This window comes from Lepidochelys olivacea (assembly GCF_965140295.1).
Source record: "Lepidochelys olivacea isolate rLepOli2 genome assembly, chromosome: 16".
In the NCBI taxonomy this organism is placed as follows: domain Eukaryota; kingdom Metazoa; phylum Chordata; order Testudines; family Cheloniidae; genus Lepidochelys; species Lepidochelys olivacea.
In genome coordinates, this window is record NC_140426.1 from 18,687,535 (window position 1) to 18,709,184 (window position 21,650).

At 48.8% G+C, this 21,650-nt stretch overlaps 1 protein-coding gene across 1 annotated transcript in view; it reads right to left on the bottom strand.

Moving 5' to 3' along the window:
• The window catches only part of RALGDS (ral guanine nucleotide dissociation stimulator), a 44,021-nt gene extending 23,644 nt beyond the window's left edge, over window positions 1-20,377 (bottom strand). The window contains 2 exon segments of the mRNA XM_084649886.1: window positions 20,007-20,243; window positions 20,246-20,377. Coding sequence (XP_084506012.1) covers window positions 20,007-20,243; window positions 20,246-20,362 — 354 coding nt within the window. The 5' untranslated portion in view covers window positions 20,363-20,377.
• Window positions 20,378-21,650: the final 1,273 nt, after the last annotated feature.

A 21,650-nucleotide genomic window follows, 5' to 3' on the forward strand; every position in this document is an offset into this window, starting at 1 on the left:
TAGCCTAGACAAGATTAAGGACCTGCTCCAAAGCCCATTGAAGTCAATGAGAGTCTTTGCATGCAATGGTCGAACTTTAAGGGACTCAAGGGATGGGGCTCCCGTCCCTTCCTTTGGGGAACTATTCCACAGCTTGCTCCATTTTGTACAACGGACTTTGGATCAAAACGTAGGTGACTTTTTCAAGGTCAGTGAAAGTAAGATTTCCGGTGCCCCATTCTAGACAGCGCTCACTCATTGATAACTTGGGAAGAGTCCTTCAGAGAAAGCCAAGAAGCTTCCTCTAGAAATGTGTTCCACCTATGCCCCTTTCCCCCAGGGTTCACACAAGCCCTGAGTAGGGTTTCCCTCATTCACTGAAGCAGAAGCCTGGGTTCATCAGGATGAACTGCAGTTACTTCTGGGCCTCTTACATAAGCCACAACATGTGACCCTGCTTGAAAGGAAACAAAAAAACCCCTCTCTAGTGAGAGAAAAACAGCTTCCTTTCTGTGAATCGGACACAAAGGCAGAAGCTCCGCCTTGTTCTGCTTGTCTAAAATAAGAATAAGCAACGCAAGAGGTTTTCTTGGGGGGATTTCCATGCAATGCCAGAGAACGGCAATACAAGCAGCAGAGTTTTGTTTTCCCCACCCCTTGGGATTGTCCTCCCCTCACCATCTACACACAGGGATATAAGCCATATCCTTTCAAGTGCCATGCTCAGAATGTCCTCGAGAGAGGCCATACTCTGATTATTGTGCCAACCCCATCCCCGTGGTATCCAAGGGCCAAGGACACGGGAAAGATGCCCTGCGTAACAACATACCAGATCTAGATTACTGCTAGCATGGGCCTTGGTAGACAAGCAACTTAAGGTGCCAGGAATGTAGGACACCCATTTAAGGTACCAGTAGAGCACCAACTGCACCTGGGGCAGCATGTAGGGCCAGCCTTTCTGAGAAACCATCACAAGAGGCAAAAACCTCACGGATGCCCATTGAGCTAGAACTTTGCCCCTCAGGCCCTGCTGTTGTCTATTCTCCAGGGGCAGGGTTTCACTGTGCAGAGAGATGGGGTCTTCACAAACACTGAGGCAGAGGTGCTTTAAATCAACCCCCTTTCAACCATTACATCTTTGTTAACACATAACCAGGGAGGGAGCTTTGGAGAGACCCAGCAACACTGAGCTGATGGTCTCTGGAGCCAAGATGGAGCAGTCCTTTGGAAGCTGAATCTGCACTGGGTGGTGGGAGCAGATGGGGAGAACAGCAACAGGCTCAACCCAGCAAGATGCTAACCACACCCTGAGTGGCGTGAAGTCCTTGCATTCGCTTCCTCTGAAGTCCAATGGGAACTGCAGGTGCCCCACCACTGCCAAGACACCGCATGCCGCAAAACAGGGAACATACACACTTCCACAACTCCCTTCATCCCTGGTTCTCAAAGCACAAACGTTGAACAGCACCTTACAGTCCCCCTGTGAGAAAGGCAGGCATGATCACCCCCATTCTACAGATAGGGAAACCGAGACACAGAAAAGTAAAGCAGCTGTGAAAGGAACCCAAAGATCCTGACTCCCAGTCTCCTTCTCCAGTCTCACTGACTGGAAGGGGAGACAGGGCCAACCTCCCTTACTGTGGGTTACCAAGCCCACTGTAGCCTCCAGCGGCTCCATCCCTGAGAGCTAATCACTCAAGCATCAGAACAATAGTGTCAGGAAGTTAAACAGATGGAGATGTATTCTTCCAACTCTATAGAGTCTCTGCCTTCCTTCCTTCCTGTCCTTGAGCCACTTCAGTCAAGGAACAATTCCAAAGCCCTATTAAAAAGTAACTACAAAGGGGAAAACAGGAAAGGTATGGACCAGGGGCCAGAAGCCAAACTTGAATGGGGGTGAGGGAGCAGAGGAGAATGGTTTCCCCCAAGACATGGGAGCGGCCAGTCGCCCCATCAGCTGCTTGGCTTTGCAGGTCAGGATTTCCTGACACACTTAATGCATATTTTGTTTTACTTTAGGCATTAAGAGCGGAAAATTGCAGTCCCTGGCCCCAGCGGAGCCAGCCTGAGCTACCGGACCTGAAGGACCAGTATTTTCAATGGCTTTAGAAACCTCAAGTTGCCCCTGACTGAAATCAAGATCTGGGAGATACCCATGAACCCCCCCACTGTCGGGAACCAATGCAGGCATATTCTCCAGTATTAAGTCCAGTCGAATTTTAAGTGACTCGAGGGATGGGGCTCCCGTCCCTTCCTTTGGGGAACTATTCCACAGCTTGCTCCCTTTTGACCAAGATTCTCCAAAGTGACCAGTGGTTTTGGGGGCCCAACCTGACACACATTTAAGGGGCCCAATTTTCAGGTCGGTGGGGTGGGGGGGGGAAGTAGGCCCTTTTAAGGCACCTCAAGTCAAGACACCCAAAATCACTAGGCCCTTCGGAAAAACCTTGGCCTGAGTTACTAAAATCCACACTCATTGTTTTGGCAGAAGAGAACCCCAATGGCATGGGGGTCTGTTACAAGGGAGTCTTTGCAACTTGCACAAGTGAGTCAGTGGCTGGGGATTAGGAACTAAACCTCTTCGTTCAGACACGAGGCAGTGCAGGGAGACGGAGTTCTCCTCTGGTCTGGTTTCTCTTCTAAAGGGGGTTTAAAAAAAAAAAAAAGCCACACGCACACCTCTTTGCTGCACACAGTCTCCTCATCCGCTGGCAATAACGGGCTGGATTTAAAGGGGTGCTCAGCACCCACCAAGTCCCCACCGCTTTCAGCTGGAACCGCAGGGCTCAGAGCTTCTGAAACTCAGGCCCCTTACATGGAACACACAGGAGAGTTGCACTCCACAGTGTGGAAGCACTGACTGAGCGAGACACCGGGGCGCTGGATTTAATCCAAACCCCACATCTCTGAACACAACAATGTACGACGGCCACTTGTGCACGCAGACAGTTGCGCCCTATATGAAAAACTACACGGACAAGCTTCCCCAGAGGCAGGACTTCCAAGGACAGACAGGCATTCTGGGAACAGCTCCTTTTCTAGGGTGATGGAATTCATGAGAAAACTCAGCGCTGCACGTTTCTCCCTCCACCCAAAAGCTCAGGGCAAAAAGCACCCAGCCAACACAGCAATTTCAGCCCTTGCTTCCACATTTCTGAGCTTTCTGTTCTTGTTAACTTAAGCTTGCATTTCCACAAACTATATACAGCGGCAGCCACGCATGGCCACATGCTGCTCACACACGAGGGCACAGCTTAGGGCACAAGGAAGAGGAACCAGAATGTCACTGTGGGTGGCCAATAGTACACAAAACAACAATAGGTATCACTGCATCGGATTAAACAGAGAGAGTGTCTGACGGTAACTCACTCCACTTCAGAAGGACTCAAACGACGTAGATCTGACCCCCAAATGCAGGGACGTGGTGCAGGAGATGGAGAGAGAGAGAGAGAGGGGTCCAGAGATGGAAGTGTCTAGACACTATTGTAATGGGTGCATTTGATATGCAACAACATCATTACAACTTAGAGACGAATCAAAACCATAGTGATTTTTCTGTCTTCTTCCAGCCATGCCTCGGGGGTAGGTTCCCAGGGAGCCAGTACTTGACCCATGGGTTTGGTTTTTTGGCAAAAATAAGATCTGCCTAGCAATGATTTGAAAACCAAGAAAAAGCTACCTGCATTTTTGACCATCACTATTCGCAGCCTTGATAGGCCAGAATTAGAACTACTTATCTGTCCTCAGTCCCGCTGCTAACCTAGGAACATGTATAATTAAAATGAGAGCCAGGTAAAAAATAACTCTGGTTTGGAGGCATGTGGGGAGGACACAAGGGGATTGGGCTTACAAAAAATCAAATATTTTAGTGTTTTGCAAAACCTAAATCTACCACTTGATTTTAGAAATGAGCAAAACGAACTCTGACAGACTAGAGAATTAAAGGTTCCGTGTTTAATCTGGATGGAAAAAATCTCTGCACTGAAAGCATGAACCCAAAAGCTTGTCTTTTTCACCAACCAAAGTTGGTCCAATAAAAGATATTACCTCACCCACCTTCTCTCGTGAATATAATAGAAATGCGTCCAGCAGATGTAATTATTTATGTTATGGCAGTGCACACACATGACCAGGGCCCCTTTGTGCTACACATGGTATTCAAACACATAGGGAAGACAGAGCCCTTGCACCGAGGAGATGAAAAAGCAGAAAAGGTTTTATTCCTCTTTTAATCTATGAATAAGAACTAGGTATCAAAGGATGAGAGATATCAATTTTAAAATCTTGAAGGCTATGGTAACCAGAAATATTCATAGATAGATATTTTTAGGTCAGAAGGGACCATTATGACCATCTAGTCTGACCTCCTGCACAACGCAGGCCACAGAATTTCACCCACCACTCCTGCAAAAACCTCACAATTTACTTCCTTTGTTTAATAAACCTGTTAGTTTTAAATGCAAAATGTATTTTGATAAACCTTTTTCTCCTTATATATCCAGCACATTTAAGGAAGTTTTATTTAATAAAAAAATTAAAATATATCTTTTGTGCATTGAATTTGAATTTCCATCCAAACAGAGCTTGACACCAAATCACAAGTATGAAAGCTATCATTCACCATTTTTTAACATCATAAAAAATGTAAAAGTTAAGAATCTGGGGGGAAAAACAAAAAACAAAAAAAAACCCCAAAGTCAAGCTATATAATTGTTTAAATAAATGTGTACAGAATAGTGTAACCTTCTGGTTAGCAAAAAGAAGCACCAATTTTAGTGCCAAGCTTATTAGTTGCAAATCAACATGTTTTAATGGTTACCAACCAATGAGAATCAACCTCTCTTTAGGGAAATAACTGAAGTACAAATGCAAAACACAATTAAAATTGATGCTTTAAATCAAGGTTTCCTGATTGTTGATTTAAATCATGATTAAAATTGGTGCTTTAAATTGCTGTGATTTAAAATGAGTCCACGCTGGTTTCTAGCTGCCTGTTGAGCTCTTGGGACAGGAGTGGAATGGGGGGCTTCTCTCCCCTTGAGGGATTAATCCTCAACCCTCTCCACAGGGGCCAATCCATTCTTCTCCTATCCACGCACCATTCCAGAGCAGCCACTCACTGCAGCTCCACTACTCTGTAAATAGCTGCCTATTCAATAATCCACCAGCTTTAGCTTGTAACTCATCAACTGGCCGCAGTTCAAACATGTTTTAGCTGTGCGATTCCAATCTCACTTCTGTTTTTTCCACACACACCCCCACCTCCCACTCCACTGGATGCCTTTAATGCAGACCTGGTTACTAAAGTGGCAATAAAGATCAAGTCAGTGTCTGGGACTGGCAAGAGGAAACAAGGATCTCTGCGTCAGTGCTAGCCATCTCTAAGGCACCGACATTCTCTGCTGATGAAGATGACTGCCAAGGGATCTGACCTTGCCTGTACACAAATTAGCACTGCTTTACTTTAGCCAGTGCAAGGCCCCGTGTGGACACGCTTATTTCAGTTTAAGAGGGGCTGTTCCTAACTGATTTAAGCTAAACCAGAGCAAGCCACACAAACTCAAATAAGAGTGTCCACACAGGGATGTGTACCAGTTTAAATAGGATTACATTCAGATCTTAATTAATCTGGTACAAACTCTATGCCTAGGCAAACCCTAAGAGTCAAGAACTCCGGCATTTTAAGAGTCCTGGTGACCCCAACTGCTTCTCTTGGCAGTCATCAAATCACTTAGGAAAACATTTTCCAAAAAAAGCACGCACTTATTTCAGGTGTCCGACTTGGGACATGCATGGACTTTGTTCAGAGGTGATGAGCTCTCAACTCCAGCAGAAACCAGTGGGCGCAGCTGGTTCTCAGATTTCTGCAAGGTAGGCTGGTGTATGAAAAAGGGGGGCAGCGAAAGTGAGTGGGCTATTTTGAAAAGTCAGCCAGAATCTCTCTACCTCAGCTTCTTCCCCTTTTACAGGAAGGAGGATGTCACAAGGTCCTAGATACCCAGATTCATTTGCACCCTTGTCTGGATCAGCCATTGCACCTGCACAATGTAACGGCACTGAAGCGGCTAGCGAAGGGTTCCCAAAAAGATATATACAATCCCCAGACACCCCACCGAAAGTCTATGGCCTGAGTGCTCTGCAAGCTGTGAACCCCAGCCCCACCACTGATCCGCATGGCACGGCAGGGTCAATGCACTCAAGTAACCCAATTCAATGCTGCTACTGTATTAATTAAGGCAGAGAGGGTCTCATTGTACAGTCTAGCCAATCAAAAAACCACCCTCTCTCTCTCCCTAGCTTTCTTTCTGTTGTTGTTGTTATTTAGGGTGACCCAGTAAACAGCTGAAGTAGAGAAAATGCAGGAAAGGTCCATTGAATGCAGCGGCCAGCGCGGGGCTGTTTGTGAAAGGCAGGGAGAAAGAAAACGAGGGCTTTTGTTCTCCGGCCATGCTCCCCGCCCCCGATTCCGGACACAGCTGACGCATGACTCTTCCATTTGTTACTGCTGTGCTTTCTGGGTTGTTCTGCACCGCGTGAGAGGGTTCAATCCCCCCCACCCCCAGCCGCTCCCCACAGCCTTCTGACTGCCCAGATTTCATGACAGAGCCCTATGCTGCAGTGTCTCCTTCGGCTCCACCACCGTGAAATGGGGATGTGCCTGGCAATGTTGATTAGTTGGAGATTTTCCTCTCAGATGGTTACCCTCCCAGCCCCCAGAGTCGGTTCTGCCATGGGGGGGGAGGAGGGAGAGGAGAAAAGAGAGCTGGAGGGGAGGAGACCTGACAGCAAGCGCTTCTGTTTTGTAATTAGGAAAATCTCATATTATTGGGACTGCAGAGATGGCGCCCACAGGTTGGTAGGTGCTTGCAATCAGGAAAGAGAGTCACAGGCCAACAAGTTGACACCTGGGAGCTGAACATCAATATCTGGAATTAAAGCCGCCTGGTTTTCACAGGTGCTGAGCTACTGAAGACAATGGGAGCTGAAGGTTCTCAGCACCTTTGAGAATCAAGTTACTCTCATTTAAGGGCCTAACCTGTGCACCGAGCAGCCTAACTGGTAAACACCCAGGTCGGAACATTCTGACCACAGTTCCTGCCCGAAAGGGTCCGAGGGCCCAACCCTGCATACGCTGCTGAGAGCAGCCCCAGCGAGGTGGAAAAGAGTACCCAGGCTCTGTGCCCTCAGCGCACAGAATTAGGGCAACATCAGGGCTTGAGAATGGTCTTCTCTGCTACCTGCCTGAACATAGTCCCTTGATCCCCCTCATCCCTGCTTGGCCTGCATTGCATTTGTGCATGCATAGCCTGCAGCACAGCCCACCCCAGCACCACCCAAAGGCTGATCATTTGGCGATGCAGCCAAGAAATCCCCTGTAACACGAAGATTTAAAATCAATATCCTAGGTTATACGTCCTAGGGTGAGGCAGCTTCTGCCCAGGGGCCATTTCCCCTGCCCTGAGCTAGCACTTTTGAGGCCACGTTCTGGGCAGGACAGCAGCACATGACTGAAAGGCGGTCCCTAATATCTGTAATGTTACCAGAGTACCTGCAGCTCCCATTGCACAGAAAATCAAATAATAAACACTGAGCAAAGTCAGCTCATCCCTAGACGCAGCAATTTAACAAGCCACTGCAGACACATGCTGGTGGGCTAACTGGTCTGCTCCTCCCACTCAAAAACTTTCCAGAGCTGGATTAGCACTCTGTTTCCCTTTGCGGAGCCTCATTCACCTGCTCCGGATTACCAGCTACCCGCCGCCACAGAGACTTATCCCCTCCGTCTGAATTCCAAGCCACGTTCCTGTTTAAAATCATTTCTCTAGGGCAAGGACTGCTGGAGGGGCCTCAGCAGCCCCAAAACAACAGCTGTTGGGATCCGTAGGCAACATCCACCGTCACTGCGTAAGCACTGGTGTGCAAGAGAGGCAGAGGTTCCTGCCTTCCACCCACAACTCTTTGGGTTTCAGGGGCTGAGCGGAAGGAAGGACCACCCTGAACTGTCCCCTCTCGCGACACCAGAGCTTTGTGGGGAGGTTCTGAACTCTCTAGCACCCCATCCACTTTCTCTGTTCACTTGCATGGGATCAGACTCCGGGCCCTGGAAAGGACTGGAGAGGGAATTACTTCAGTGCAATAAAAGGCTGTTACAGCACTGATGGCCCAGATCCAAAGCCCCAAGAAGTTCTGACAGCTTGGAGAAGATGCAACTCAACAGCCAAGCATTCAGGGGCTTCTCTGCAGGATGTCCAAAGCTTCCCAGGCTCATTGAGACCCATCTACACATTAGCAGAGATGGGTCTGAATCCACTCCAGGGCCAGACACACTCAAATCTGGGGGGCATTCAAAAAAATCCAGAGATGAAAGTTATGGCACAATCCAACATGATCAGAAACACTGCAGGAAACAGGTTTCAGAGTAACAGCCGTGTTAGTCTGTATTCGCAAAAAGAAAAGGAGTACTTGTGGCACCTTAGAGACTAACCAATTTATTAGAGCATAAGCTTTCGTGAGCTACAGCTCACTTCCTCAGATGCATATCGTGGAAACTGCAGCAGGCTTTATATATACACAGCCAATTGTGCCCACATATCTATTCAGGGGACACCATCACAGGGCCTAATAACATCAGCCACACTATCAGAGGCTCGTTCACCTGCACATCCACCAATGTGATATATGCCATCATGTGCCAGCAATGCCCCTCTGCCATGTACATTGGTCAAACTGGACAGTCTCTACGTAAAAGAATAAATGGACACAAATCAGATGTCAAGAATTATAACATTCATAAACCAGTCGGAGAACACTTCAACCTCTCTGGTCACGCAATCACAGACATGAAGGTCGCGATCTTAAAACAAAAAAACTTCAAATCCAGACTCCAGCGAGAAACTGCTGAATTGGAATTTATTTGCAAATTGGATACTATTAATTTAGGCTTAAATAGAGACTGGGAGTGGCTAAGTCATTATGCAAGGTAGCCTGTTTCCTTTTGTTTTTCCCTATCCCCCCCCCCCCCCCAGATGTTCTGGTTTAACTTGGATTTAAACTTGAAGAGTGGTCAGTTTGGATGAGCTATTACCAGCAGGATAGTGAGTTTGTGTGTGTATGGGGGTGGGGGGGATGTCAGAAAACCTGGATTTGTGCAGGAAATAGCCCAACTTGATTGTCATGCACATTGTGTAAAGAGTTGTCACTTTGGATGGGCTATCACCAGCAGGAGAGTGAATTTGTGTGGGGGGGTGGAGGGTGAGAAAACCTGGATTTGTGCTGGAAATGGCCCACCTGATGATCACTTTAGATAAGCTATTACCAGCAGGACAGTGGGGTGGGAGGAGGTATTGTTTCATATTCTCTGTGTATATATAAAGCCTGCTGCAGTTTCCACGATATGCATCTGAGGAAGTGAGCTGTAGCTCACGAAAGCTTATGCTCGAATAAATTGGTTAGTCTCTAAGGTGCCACAAGTACTCCTTTTCTTACTGCAGGAAACAGGGGCTTAGTTACATCACCCTGCCAACAGTAAGCCATAGCGATGTCCTGAGTCATTTAGATGCTCGCAGAAGCGAAAGAGAGGCCAGTGCCTACACTAAGCTAAGCTGCATTGTGAGGACCAGGACACCATCACTAAATGACATCGTCAAGAGACGGCCAACCAGCCACAGAGCTGCAAACTAGCAACAGGCAATGGTGCCGCACCATCCATCCAGAGGCTCCAGCCAAGGGATTTAAACACCAGAGGCAAGAGAAAAGTTTAACCAAAATACCCACTTTCAAAAGTGCAGCTGAGTAAAAACAAGCAGGAGGAAAGTTCTGTTGTTTGACTAAGGCAAACCAAACAACAGCCTTCCCCTGCCCTGCTTTCAGTGACACTCCTGGAAACTACATGGAGAGCATTTGGGGAAAGATCAAGTCAATCCTGGCCTTACTCACTATAATAGCTACATCCTGCAAATCTTCATTTGCCATTGACTTCAACTGGAATTTGGTGCATGGAGCCAGACCCTGCAAGAGAGAGGGGCCAAAGGCAGAACCATTTACCCAGACCTTTTTGAACTTTATGAGGGTTCAGATAAAACAAACCTAGAGCTGAATTACCCCAAGTTTTTGGCCTGAGCTGAAAGGTTCAGCTGGATCCAAGTTTCCTCAAAGTTCCAGGGGTTTGGAGTCAGGATTTCAGTTTCAGTTCCCGTCTACAGTTTTGGCTCCAAACAGTCTTGCTTTGTCCAGCTTCACTAAGAGAAGGAATTTGTGTGTACACACATGCACATACATGTTCCTTGAAGTTAATTCAGGTTAAAAAAACAAAACAAACAAATCTATTAAACTGAAAACATCAACCTCAAACAGGCACCCGGAGCGGACTCTCAGGTTTCGCGTCACTATGGAAACACGTTCACTATAAAGAGAGGGGAAATCTCAGTGGTTTTGCTCTGTCATATAGAAAGACATTCTGTATTACGGGTAGGGAACAGTTTAAAAGCCAGATTTCCATACAGGCATTCTGCTCAGCTGTTATTTGTTAAAATGTGGTTAACAGAGAGAAAAGCAACTCTAAAAATAACACCTCAGCATTCCAGATTAAGTCACCACCATTGACTTTCCTATTAAATCTGCTTCGTTTGCAAGTCAAAACAAAATTTTTCTTCTCTCCCCCACTGTCCCAAATGCCAGCACTGAAAGCTCAACCTTGGTGAATGGAAATTTAAGCTGTGTTTTTCCTGCTTCCTACAGTATCAGCAGCATCAAGGACTGAGAAATCAGAATTTAGCCGGGCAGCTGCGTTCATGGTGCACGATTCAGAAAGCGCCCAGAAGCCAATGTGAGCAGTAAGAAGAGGCCATTTCCCTCTGTACAGTCACATTTCTGAGATGAACCCAAGCAAAAGACCAGCTGAGTAATAAAAACAAACCCACTGTTGTTTAGTTATGCAAGATAAATATGCATTACACATGCATGTATGTCAGCTCAAAGCTCTGACAACACTCTGACAATGCCAGCTGTTACGTTACTGCTGCTCCTCAGGTATGTTTGGTAGTTATTTAATGTCAAATAACTGTCCTGTTAAAACCAAAACAAACTGGAGCCCTGGGGACACATGCTCTATGTTCATTAACTAATTAGCATTTGCATAGCACTAAAGGAAAAAGAAAAGGAGGACTTGTGGCACCTTAGAGACTAACCAATTTATTAGAGCATAAGCTTTCGTGAGCTACAGCTCACTTCCTCAGATGCATATCGTGGAAACTGCAGCAGGCTTTATATATACACAGAGAATATGAAACAATACCTATTCCCACCCCACTGTCCTGCTGGTAATAGCTTATCTAAAGTGATTTCCAGCACAAATCCAGGTTTTCTCACCCTCCACCCCCCCACACAAATTCACTCTCCTGCTGGTGATAGGGCTATCACCAGCAGGAGAGTGAATTTGTGTGGGGGGGTGGAGGGTGAGAAAACCTGGATTTGTGCTGGAAATCACTTTAGATAAGCTATTACCAGCAGGACAGTGGGGTGGGAATAGGTATTGTTTCATATTCTCTGTGTATATATAAAGCCTGCTGCAGTTTCCACGATATGCATCTGAGGAAGTGAGCTGTAGCTCACGAAAGCTTATGCTCTAATAAATTGGTTAGTCTCTAAGGTGCCACAAGTCCTCCTTTTCTTTTTGCGAATACAGACTAACACGGCTGCTACTCTGAAACTAAAGGAAAAGAAAGCCATAGACATGACATGCTCCATGTTACTGCCAAGTTACAGTTATTATTTTCTCATATTGCAGTAGAGCCAGAGGGTTCCGGACACATTGTGCTAGGCGCTGTACAAACACATAACAAAGGCAATCCCTGCCCCAGAGAGCTAACAATCCATTACCAGTGTTGCCCAGTGATTAATCTGTAGAGGAACTCTCTTCTCTCCAATTTCTATGGCATAAGGGAATTCATGGCAGACAGCACAGAAAGCAAAGCCTCACCCTTTTTAAATCTGTCTGAACAGAATTGAGGACCCTTGCATGCAAACACCTTTATAGGCAGGAACAACTCCATCAAAGTCAGCAGGGCTGCTTACATATTTATTTTTGCTAACTGCATGTATTGAAACTAGCTATTAAAAGAGTTAGAGATACAGATCATTAGCTGTCTCCAGAGACATACCCTTTCCTACCTGGGGGAGGGGTGGACGAAATTTAAACGCACAATTTAGCCCTGAAGCCTAGCACTTGGTTTTCACTTCCCCTCTGCTTCACAGCCAGCCTGAGCTGAACCAGTCAAGCAGTGGTGGATCCATTTACAAGGCAGAGGACCTAGGGACAGTTCCACAGAACCAGCTGGTGTTACTGTGCTCTTTCGCTGTGTCTTTCTTTAATTGCCTTGGGACCAATGTCCAAGTGTATCTTTATTGAAGAGGGAGCCCAATCTAGTGCATTGTGGATAAAGCATGGATTGAACAGGCACATGACAACAGGATTTAACAGCACTTTCTGAAAGCGGCTACGTGAGAGTCTAAAGGGGTTCGGATTTCCATGGTCTTAAACAGTTTTTTCTAGACTTGGCAGTACGGTCTTCCCATGTTTCCAGACAGCCTGAGACAACAGCTCTAACAGTTTTGTCTTCACTGCACAATTAATCCAGGCTCTTACCTGGGTTTTAGCCCAGAATCCTCTACCATCCACACAGAAAAGCCTCTGACCCAGGTTTGGAGGTGCTTTACGCTAGTTTACTCAGGTGGAGGGATGGGTCAGAGCCGAGCTCAGCTCCAATCTATCCACTTTGCAGTAAGGATGGGAGCAAAAGTCATTTGAGTGCTGCTAAAGCTCCAATCCCACAATTCCCCCCCAAAAGACAAACAGGTTCACCCTCAATTGAGTGTGCAGAGCGCTCTAGGATTCTGTCCCAAAGAACCATAGGATACAGCCCCAGACACATGGGGCAAGTACATAACTAGTGAGGTCACAGTAACGCGAGAAGGGCCTTGCAGTGGGGATGCTAAGGCTGACCCAGGGGCCAGTCACCCAGATTAACAGTGCAGTGAAGACACAGACTAAGGGCCTGATGCAAAACCTACTGAGGTCAATGGGAATCTTTCCACTGATTTCAATGGGCTTTGGATGGGGCCTGCCTTGAGAGGCGTGAACTGCATCCATCCAGCTCAATAGGATGTTAACCCTGAGATGCTAACTATGACTGTTTAAGTAGCAAGGCCACTTAACTATTTCATCACTGACCAGTTTGGATGGGTCTGTTAAAATGTAGGTTTGTGGACACAGTTTCAATAGAACACTTGCCCCTTGCAATATAACCCTGAATGTATTCTCCAGATAACCAACATCAAAGCCATTTGGGGGATGTTGGGGATGGGAAAGACGCTCATACAAGTCAGTTTTACATTGCAGTGCACTGATGCTTACATGGAAAAGAGAATGGCCCTCTGGGGCCGTTTGGATAAACTGCATGAGCATCATATAAAACATTTTTAATTAGGTAGCTTTTATGTTGACTGCAAACTATCTGGACTGTAAGCTCTTTGGGGCAGGGACATTATCTTTGGATCTATAAGATGCCTGGCACATTTATAGCACCAGACAGACAATATAATCCATTGATGGGATGCGTCCTATCACTCAGCATTCCCTTCGAAGGGTCCAGTTACCCATATGAGCACATTCTCATGTACTCCCTTTGCAGATACCATTATACGGAGGAGACGCACAAATTCCACCACAGACCGAGCTCATGCTGGAATTCCACCTCCCAGAAAGCGAAGTCACGGGTAAGATGCTCTCCCCACATGTGGCCAGCTCAGCCGGCATTGTATCCAAATCCCATTCCTTAGCAACAGTTTTCTCCCCCCTTGCTGGGTCCATCGGCAATGCAGAGATATTTGTGAGTTGCAACAGCACCACAGCGCTGCAAAACCACATTCCTTGTGTTTATTTATACAACTGCCTGAACAGAAGAGCCACTGGGCAGTTCTGACTGCAACGGCGCTGGAGAAAGTACAGATTAGGAGGACGCTAGGCCTTTAAATGTGGTCTGGAGTGACCTAAATAAGCTCCTGACTGCTGTTTCAGTTATACATCCCGGGGGGGGGGGGGGGGGGGAGGACACACACGCAGTGACTGGCAATTAATCAAAGTGCCAGAAAGGATGGGCCTGCCCGTATAGATGCCATTTCAATGACAAGCCCAGCCGAAGTGCAATGGAGGAACATAGCGTTCACTGACACTCCTAGACTCACTGCCAGTGGGTTACAATCACAGCCCCCAGGACTCCCAAAGGGAGGGCCAGGCTTCCCAACACACAACGGTACCAAACCCGCACAGGCATCCCTTTGTTATCCCATTGAGAAATCTCTCTGTGAGCAGAACCTGTTCCACCCCCGAACAGTAAACAGCCAATACTCCTTTGCCCTTTCCCTCTCTCTAACTCAGGTTTGACTTCATAGGGTTTATGGCAATGCTCTGAGCACTAGGAAGGAAGTACTGGAAGGGGTTACCTAGGGAGGTGGTAGAGTCTCAATCCTTAGAGGTTTTTAAGGCCCATTTTGACAAAGCCCTGGCTGGGATGATTTAGTTGGGGTTGGTCCTGCTCTGAGCAGGGGGTTGGACAAGATGACCTCCTGAGGTCTCTTCCAACCCTGATCGTCTATGATTCTAAGGAGCAAAGGAGATTCTGTAACACACACCCCAATAGGGGACATAAAACTAGTACTCTGCAAGTGACATGAGTCTTGGTCTCCTCCCACAGGTCCCTCCTACTCAGCCCCAGTTCCTCAACATTAGCTTACAATCACTTCAGCCTGAGCTTTATCACGGCTTGGTTGCTGGAGAACTAAAAGGTAGCTATATTATACTTCAATCAAATCAAAGCCAGCTACTATTTATTATCTGCATTCCAGGAGTGCGGAGGAGCTCACTGTGCTAGGTTTGGTGCAAGCAGAACTAAAAGACGGTCCCTGCCACAAAACCCACTGCAGTCAATGGAGAGACTCCTGTTAGCATCAATGGCCTTCGGATCAGGCCCTGTAAGCCTAAGTCACTGGTTCAAATCCAACACTCAGGTGCTACTGATCTGGGCAGATGTGACGTGAATTTGACAGTATCCAGCTCCAATATCACTGGAACTATTCAGTCCCCTCACTGGTATTCTCACCTGGGAGGCCAAGGAATAAGTGGCCAGGCCAGGCTGAGAACCCACACCTCCTTCCTCATCCCTGCCAGGTGATCCCCCTAGGGCAGGGCAGAGGCATGATGAAGGGGTGGGTGGGGAAGCCTGAGCCTGTGGATAAAGAAGAGGTTTCCTCTGCCAGGGCTGCCAATCCAGCACTAAATCCACTTACACCCCAAACAGATCCAGGCTCTGGAAGGTCCCTCCCTCCTATGGAAACCGAGACAGCAATCTCCAGGTAACACGATCCTTATACAAACATACTTGGAAGCCTCTCCCCCATCCCGCTTTAATGGTATCAAACAAAAAAAAAATCCTGCCAGCCTGGCTGCTTATGTTCTTCTGCACACACAATCACCACCTCCTCAGCCCGCTTCGCAGCCGGGGCTGCACCTTTTGGAACAGTGCCAGAAGGTAGATCCCCATCCAGGAAATACCAACACATGATTGCCCTGCGGGCTGCAGGAGACTATCAGGATGCAACTTGAGCTCAAAGGAGAGCACTCTGTGCAGACAGGATCTCTGCTCCCCAAACCAAACGCGGGAGGCCAGGGGAAGAGAGGTCTCCTCTCCCACAAACCATACCGTGTGATGCACTGGTCCCATGAGCAATTCATGTTACCGAGGGACCAACTAAACAACAGCAGGCCTCTTTATTGTCTGTGGTACAAGTACAGCCTGGGTGGCAACCGTACAACCTTCCCCCAGCGTAAGGAAGACGCAGCATGTGTGTATAACAGAACCTGAATGGAGACATCAAGATGATGCCTTGGACATGGTACAGAGAGCAGTGTGGGATTGTTTGCTCCACAGGCATCGCAGGAGATCAGCTGAGGCCAGGAGGAGAATATGCACTTAGAAGATAAACAGCTTTTCATGAAGCCCTATTATAAGCACTGGTCCTTTGTTGGACCAATTGGTGAAGCTGTGGCCCAATGCATAGAAAAGGTTTGAGCCAGGAATGAATAAAAGCCAAGTCTGGAAAAAAACCTACATTTTTTGCCATGTGTTGATTAACACACGGTAAACTTCTAGCTTGGACAAGGTGGATGTCGTTTTAACATGTATCAGCAGGTCAAGGTAAACCCTAGGCTCTCCCCTGACCTTGATTACAGGGATTCTTCATGCATCCCAAGGCGTTTAGAGACAGATCATCAATGGTTTTTCTAACTTCCATTCACAGTCCATTAATAGGCATCAGGTTTAAAAACAAACATAAGGAAAAACTTCTTCACACAACACACAGTCAACCTGCGGAACTCATTGCCGGGGAGAGTGTGAAGGCCAAAAGTAGAACAGGATTCAAAAAAGAATGAGAAGTTCATGGAGGGTAGGTCCATCAATGGCTAGTGGCTAAACAGTCAAGGACACAACCCCATGCTCTGGGTGTCTCTAAACCTGCAACTGCCAGAAGTTGGGACCGGACGACAGGGGATGGATCACTCGATAATTGGCCTGGTCTGTTCATTCCTGCTGAAGCACCTGGCGCTGGCCACTGTCAGAAGCTACTGGACTAGATGGACCAATGGTCTGACCCAGTGTGGCCATTCTTATGTCTCCAAAGCTTTTCTCATTTAAAAAAAAATAAATAAACTGAGTTCTTCCCCCAGGGTAAGTCCCACAGAACGACTTCATCTCTGCTTTTAGTCACACCAGGCTGCTGCTGAGGAAGTTGCCACAACAGCACTGAGTTAACAGTTTGCCATTCTCTAGTTGTTTTGTCACAACAAAACACAAAAACACTCAAAGAGGAACGAATAGGCCCTTATACAATTCAATCAGAATAGCAGCACTTTCAAAGCATGTTCCTTGTGAGGCTCTCAAAACCATTTACTAGCCTTAATCCACAACACCCCTCTTGGTTAGGTAGCAATATGCCCATGTTATAAATGGGGAAACTGAGGTACAGAGAGAAGTGACTTGTCAATGCTCACACAGGGAGAGAGTGTCAGTGTCAGGAATAGAACCCAAGAATCCTGATGCCTAGTCCACTGCTCTGACCACTAGACGACTCTCTTTCCCTCAGTCAACAAAAGGGAGAAGTACTGAGATAAGACACCCCCCTTGGTCAGAGGACTGGGGGGAGGGGGGGAAGGGGCCATTAAACCAAACAAATAACCAAACAGGTGCCTCCTTCAGTGTTTTTACCATAAGGCTGCCAGCAGGGGGTGATACAAGCCAGCTCTGTTCCTATACCATGCCCCCAATCACCCTTTTCCAACCCCTGCTGCGAGTCCTGGGGTCCTGCCAAACTTCTGAACTCCAAGCCCCGGGCCAGAGTGCACGAGGGCTTCACTATGCTCAACCGCTCTCCCACCAGGAGAAGCGCAACAAGCAGAATGGCGCTCCTCCCCGCCCACTTGCGCCGAATGCTCTCCCAGCCAAGAGCCAGGCTCCGCGAGCGCAGGGGGATCTGCCAGACATAACAAGAAGCAGATGATGTGCTCTAAACAATGTCACTATGCCCACCCCTGAGAGAGAGAAGCAGGAGGAAGGGGGAGGGAAGGAAAACAGACTCAATGGCACATTTGTGTACTTTCTACAGTGTTGACGGGGCCGGTCCCTAGAAAACCTGTCATGGGGCGAGAGGACCAGACAAGCAAGGCCTGGGGTGACACAGCCAATGCCCCATGAAGCCAGGTTTTTTTTCCTCTCCTGCTGGTAATAGCTCACCTTACCTGATCACTCTCGTTACAGTGTGTATGATAACACCCGTTGTTTCATGTTCTCTGTGTATATAAGATCTCCCCACTGTATTTTCCACTGCATGCATCCGATGAAGTGAGCTGTAACTCACGAAAGCTTATGCTCAAATAAATCTGTTAGTCTTTAAGGTGCCACAGATACTTCCTTTCCTTCCTGTCTCAGATTTTGAGTGACCAGGGCTCTACATGGGCAGGGAGCTGTTCAAGGAAGTTGCCTCTGCCATGGGGACTGGCTGTTAATCCCAGTGCTACCTACTCTGCCCTGCAACCTATTGAAATCTGGTCTTCCCTCCATCCCCAGCTATCTGTGCAGTAATCCCAAAAGTTTTAGTGGTGGTCCTCTCAACAGCAAGACATATCCAGGGCTGGATAAACATAGGGCTGTAAATACTGATGGAAATGGATCTTGCTGACCCATTCTGGTTTGAATCTCTTCATCACCACTGGGACACATGTGCACACTTCAACTTCCCCCATCCCACCAACGGAAGGAACTAGACAGAATGAATGAGCCCGCTGTGAAACACAGCATTAGTTATCCAGGGATTGATGGAAGGTCTCTGAACACTCACCACCCTGAGCCAAAGCCACTATCCTAGTGAATGAATGGCTCAGTGCTCTTTTTGACCCAGAGGATTGAGAAGTGGTTGATGGGCATAGCCCTGGCTTGCAGAGACATACCAAGGGATGCTTTGTGGGTCTCCAACATTGACCTGAGAGCCCCCAGTTCCCTTCCTATGTTATGCTGTGCTATGCCAACTCCCTTCCCTGAGCTGAACCTCTCATTTGATCAGGGTCCCCCATGTTTTCCCAACATGTGAAGGTTTCATAACCGAACTCCTTGTTGACAAAAAGCAGCCACCACCCTGCAGGCTGTTTTGTGTGTCACACATCCCCCTAGAAGGGCAGCCTGGATCTGAAGCCAGCAAGAGCTGCTGGGGGCTGGTGCTAGTAGAAACAGCCACGGTCTTGCCCTAGAGTATGACAGTTTTGCATCCTCCACTGAGTGTCCCATTAGGCCAATCCCCATGGTCTTCCTCACCATGGGGGAGAATGCTTGGGTCTTCCTTTGCAACCTGGACAGGCCCAAAGCCTTCACAGGCAGCTAGAGTCAGAGCAGACGGGACCGCAAGCCTCCAACAGGATGCCAGACTCTCAAATAAAATATTTAAAGGCCCTGGTTCTAGCTCTCCGCTAGCTGCATCAGATGGCGCGCATCTCTCTGGTTTCTCCTAATAGATATTCCAGCTTGGCAGCAGGCCTGCCAGAAGGATAATGGCATAAGGGGGAGTAAAGAGATCACAGAGGACAGCTATTTACCCACTCCTAGTGAAAGGCAAAACGTGCTGCCAAAATACCTTCAACTGTGCTCCTCTCCTTCCCAGACAACCTGCACCATATGCTCCGGCCTCCCTCACCATGCCAGGGCTCAGCTTCTGAGCATCAGATACACAACACAAGCCAGCATCAGAAACACACTAGGCAGAGACTGTGCAAACTCATAGCACCTGCAAACCAAGCCAGGAGTCCCTATCCGGAGAAAAGGGAGCATGCACACTCTCCCCAACAGTTACCTGCACTGTAAAGCAGCTAAGGACCCCCAAGTGTTTTTTAGCTATGATGTCAATAACCCAGAGCACCAAATCCCAAGGGGGAAATCAATCCTCTATAAAGCCTGTGTTGTGTGGGGAGGGGAGAATGAAACACAAAGCCTATAAGTGAATCCTGAAGCAGGCGTTCACACAGACTAAGCCAGGGGTAGTCAATAGGCAGACTGCGGGCCAAAGCCAAACTACCAGGTGCTTTGGAACAGACCCTGAAATCGTATTTACTTATTATTGGGGGCGGAGGAAGGAGAGAATTTATTATTTTCCCTGGTGCCCGGACCTTGACAGGGCCCTGGTGCCTCCATGGGACAAGCTCCCCTCGTTGGAAAATAATAATTTACTACCCCGGTCTAAACCACAGCGTGCCCCCGGACTGAGCTCTGCTGAGACCCAGCGGGGCTCTCTCCCCACCCGGGGCCCAGCAGAGCCGCCCCGCGCCCCGCAGCCGGGCCCCCCGCGCCCCGCAGCCGGGCCCCCCGCGCCCCGCAGCCGGGCCCCCCGCGCCCCGCAGCCGGGCCCCCCGCGCCCCGCAGCCCCAGCCTCACCTCCAGCGGGGGCAGGTCGGGGTCGAGCTGGGTGAAGCTGTGCAGCACCACGGGGCGGCCGCTGCTCTCGCCGGCCACCTCCAGCCTCACGCCGTCCCACAGGCTCCGCATCCTCCGCGAGCTCTCGAACATGGTCTCCGGGCTGCCCGCCCCGGCATCGCGCCGCGCCGCCCGCCCGCGCTTCACCGTGGGAGCCGCCGGGCCGCTAGCCCCCCATCGGGACCCGCTGCCGGCCCGGCCCGGCGCGGCGCGGCTCTGGCTCGCTCTCCGCCGCAGCCCCAGCCCCAGCCCGGCGGCGGCGGCTCCGACGCGCCCCGAGCAGCCGGCGGCTCCCCTGCGCGCAGCGGGTTTGTCATGCACCGGGCAGCCTGATCCCACCCACCCGCGGGAGAAGCCCCGGCGTCAGCCCGCCCCGCCGCGGCCGAAAGGGGAACCCGCAAAGCCAGGCGCTGGAGCCGGCCCTTCTGGCGGGGAGGGGAAGGGCAGCCGCTCTCCTCAGCCGCCGGCGGATCGGCAGGGTCCGGCAAGGACGGGAGCCGATCGCCACAAAGCACCCGCGACGGGAAGCTGGAGCGCCGGGCTCTCAGAAGAGCTCAGCCGGGGGAAGCTGCTTTGGGAAACAGGGCCCTGGGGCCTCCATGGGAGATGCTCCCCTCAGCTCAGCTCTTTGGAAAATCTGGCAGTGATCATGAGCCCTTGAAAATCTGACCCTGGCAGGGAGCTTTAAATGGCAAGAGACACACATCTGCGGCAAGAGAAACCCGCACACAGAGAGAGGCAGGACTGGTCTGCCGAAGACAAGCTGCACCCCTGTAACTCAATCTATTTAAAATCAATCTAGTCACAGCAGCGGGAATCCCTGCTGGAGACAAATTTAACCCCCTTCAGGCCTGGTTTAATGTTGATTTAATTTAGCTTCCTAAATTATCAAATTAAACTAAACCAAGTAAGCAAAGACTATAAACTCCTCAGGGCAGGGACTGTCTTTTTGCCATGTGTTTGTACAGGACCTAGCACAATGGGTCCTGGCCTAGGACTGAGGTCCCTAGGTGATACAGTAATAATCATTCAGTTTCAGACACGTACATTAGTGGTTTGCATGGGTGTCTAGGCAGATTATAATTTGATTTAGTTACACCATTGCAACCTTTGTAATACAGACCAGACCAGAGAGAGAGATTAACCCTTAGCACCACATGTTAGGGTGACCAGAGGTCCCAATTGTATAGGGACAGTCCCAATACTCAGAGCTTTTTCTTATTTAGGTGCCTATTACCCCCTACATGCTGTCCCGATTTTTCATACTCTGGGCAAGTATGAAAAACCCCATGTTCAAAGCACTGAACAATCACATAACTCCCAACAGTTCCCGCTTTCATGGGGACTGTCCTTCTTTGATCCCTGAAGCCCCAGATTGCAAAGAAAGACCACAGCTGAAGCAGCTCCTGTCCCACAGGCCTGGCTGGGCTTGGCTCCCCCCTCTGAGCTTTGCAACCTGGTCCCTAGTGCACAGGGTTTCAGTGCTGTTCAGGTTTGGCCTGAACCCCCTGATGGGGGCATGGGAGGGGAGCAGCCACCAGGCAAAATTTGAGTAGCACCACTCGCTCAGATTTGGCCAGGTTGCCCTGCTGCCATCAGGGGGCT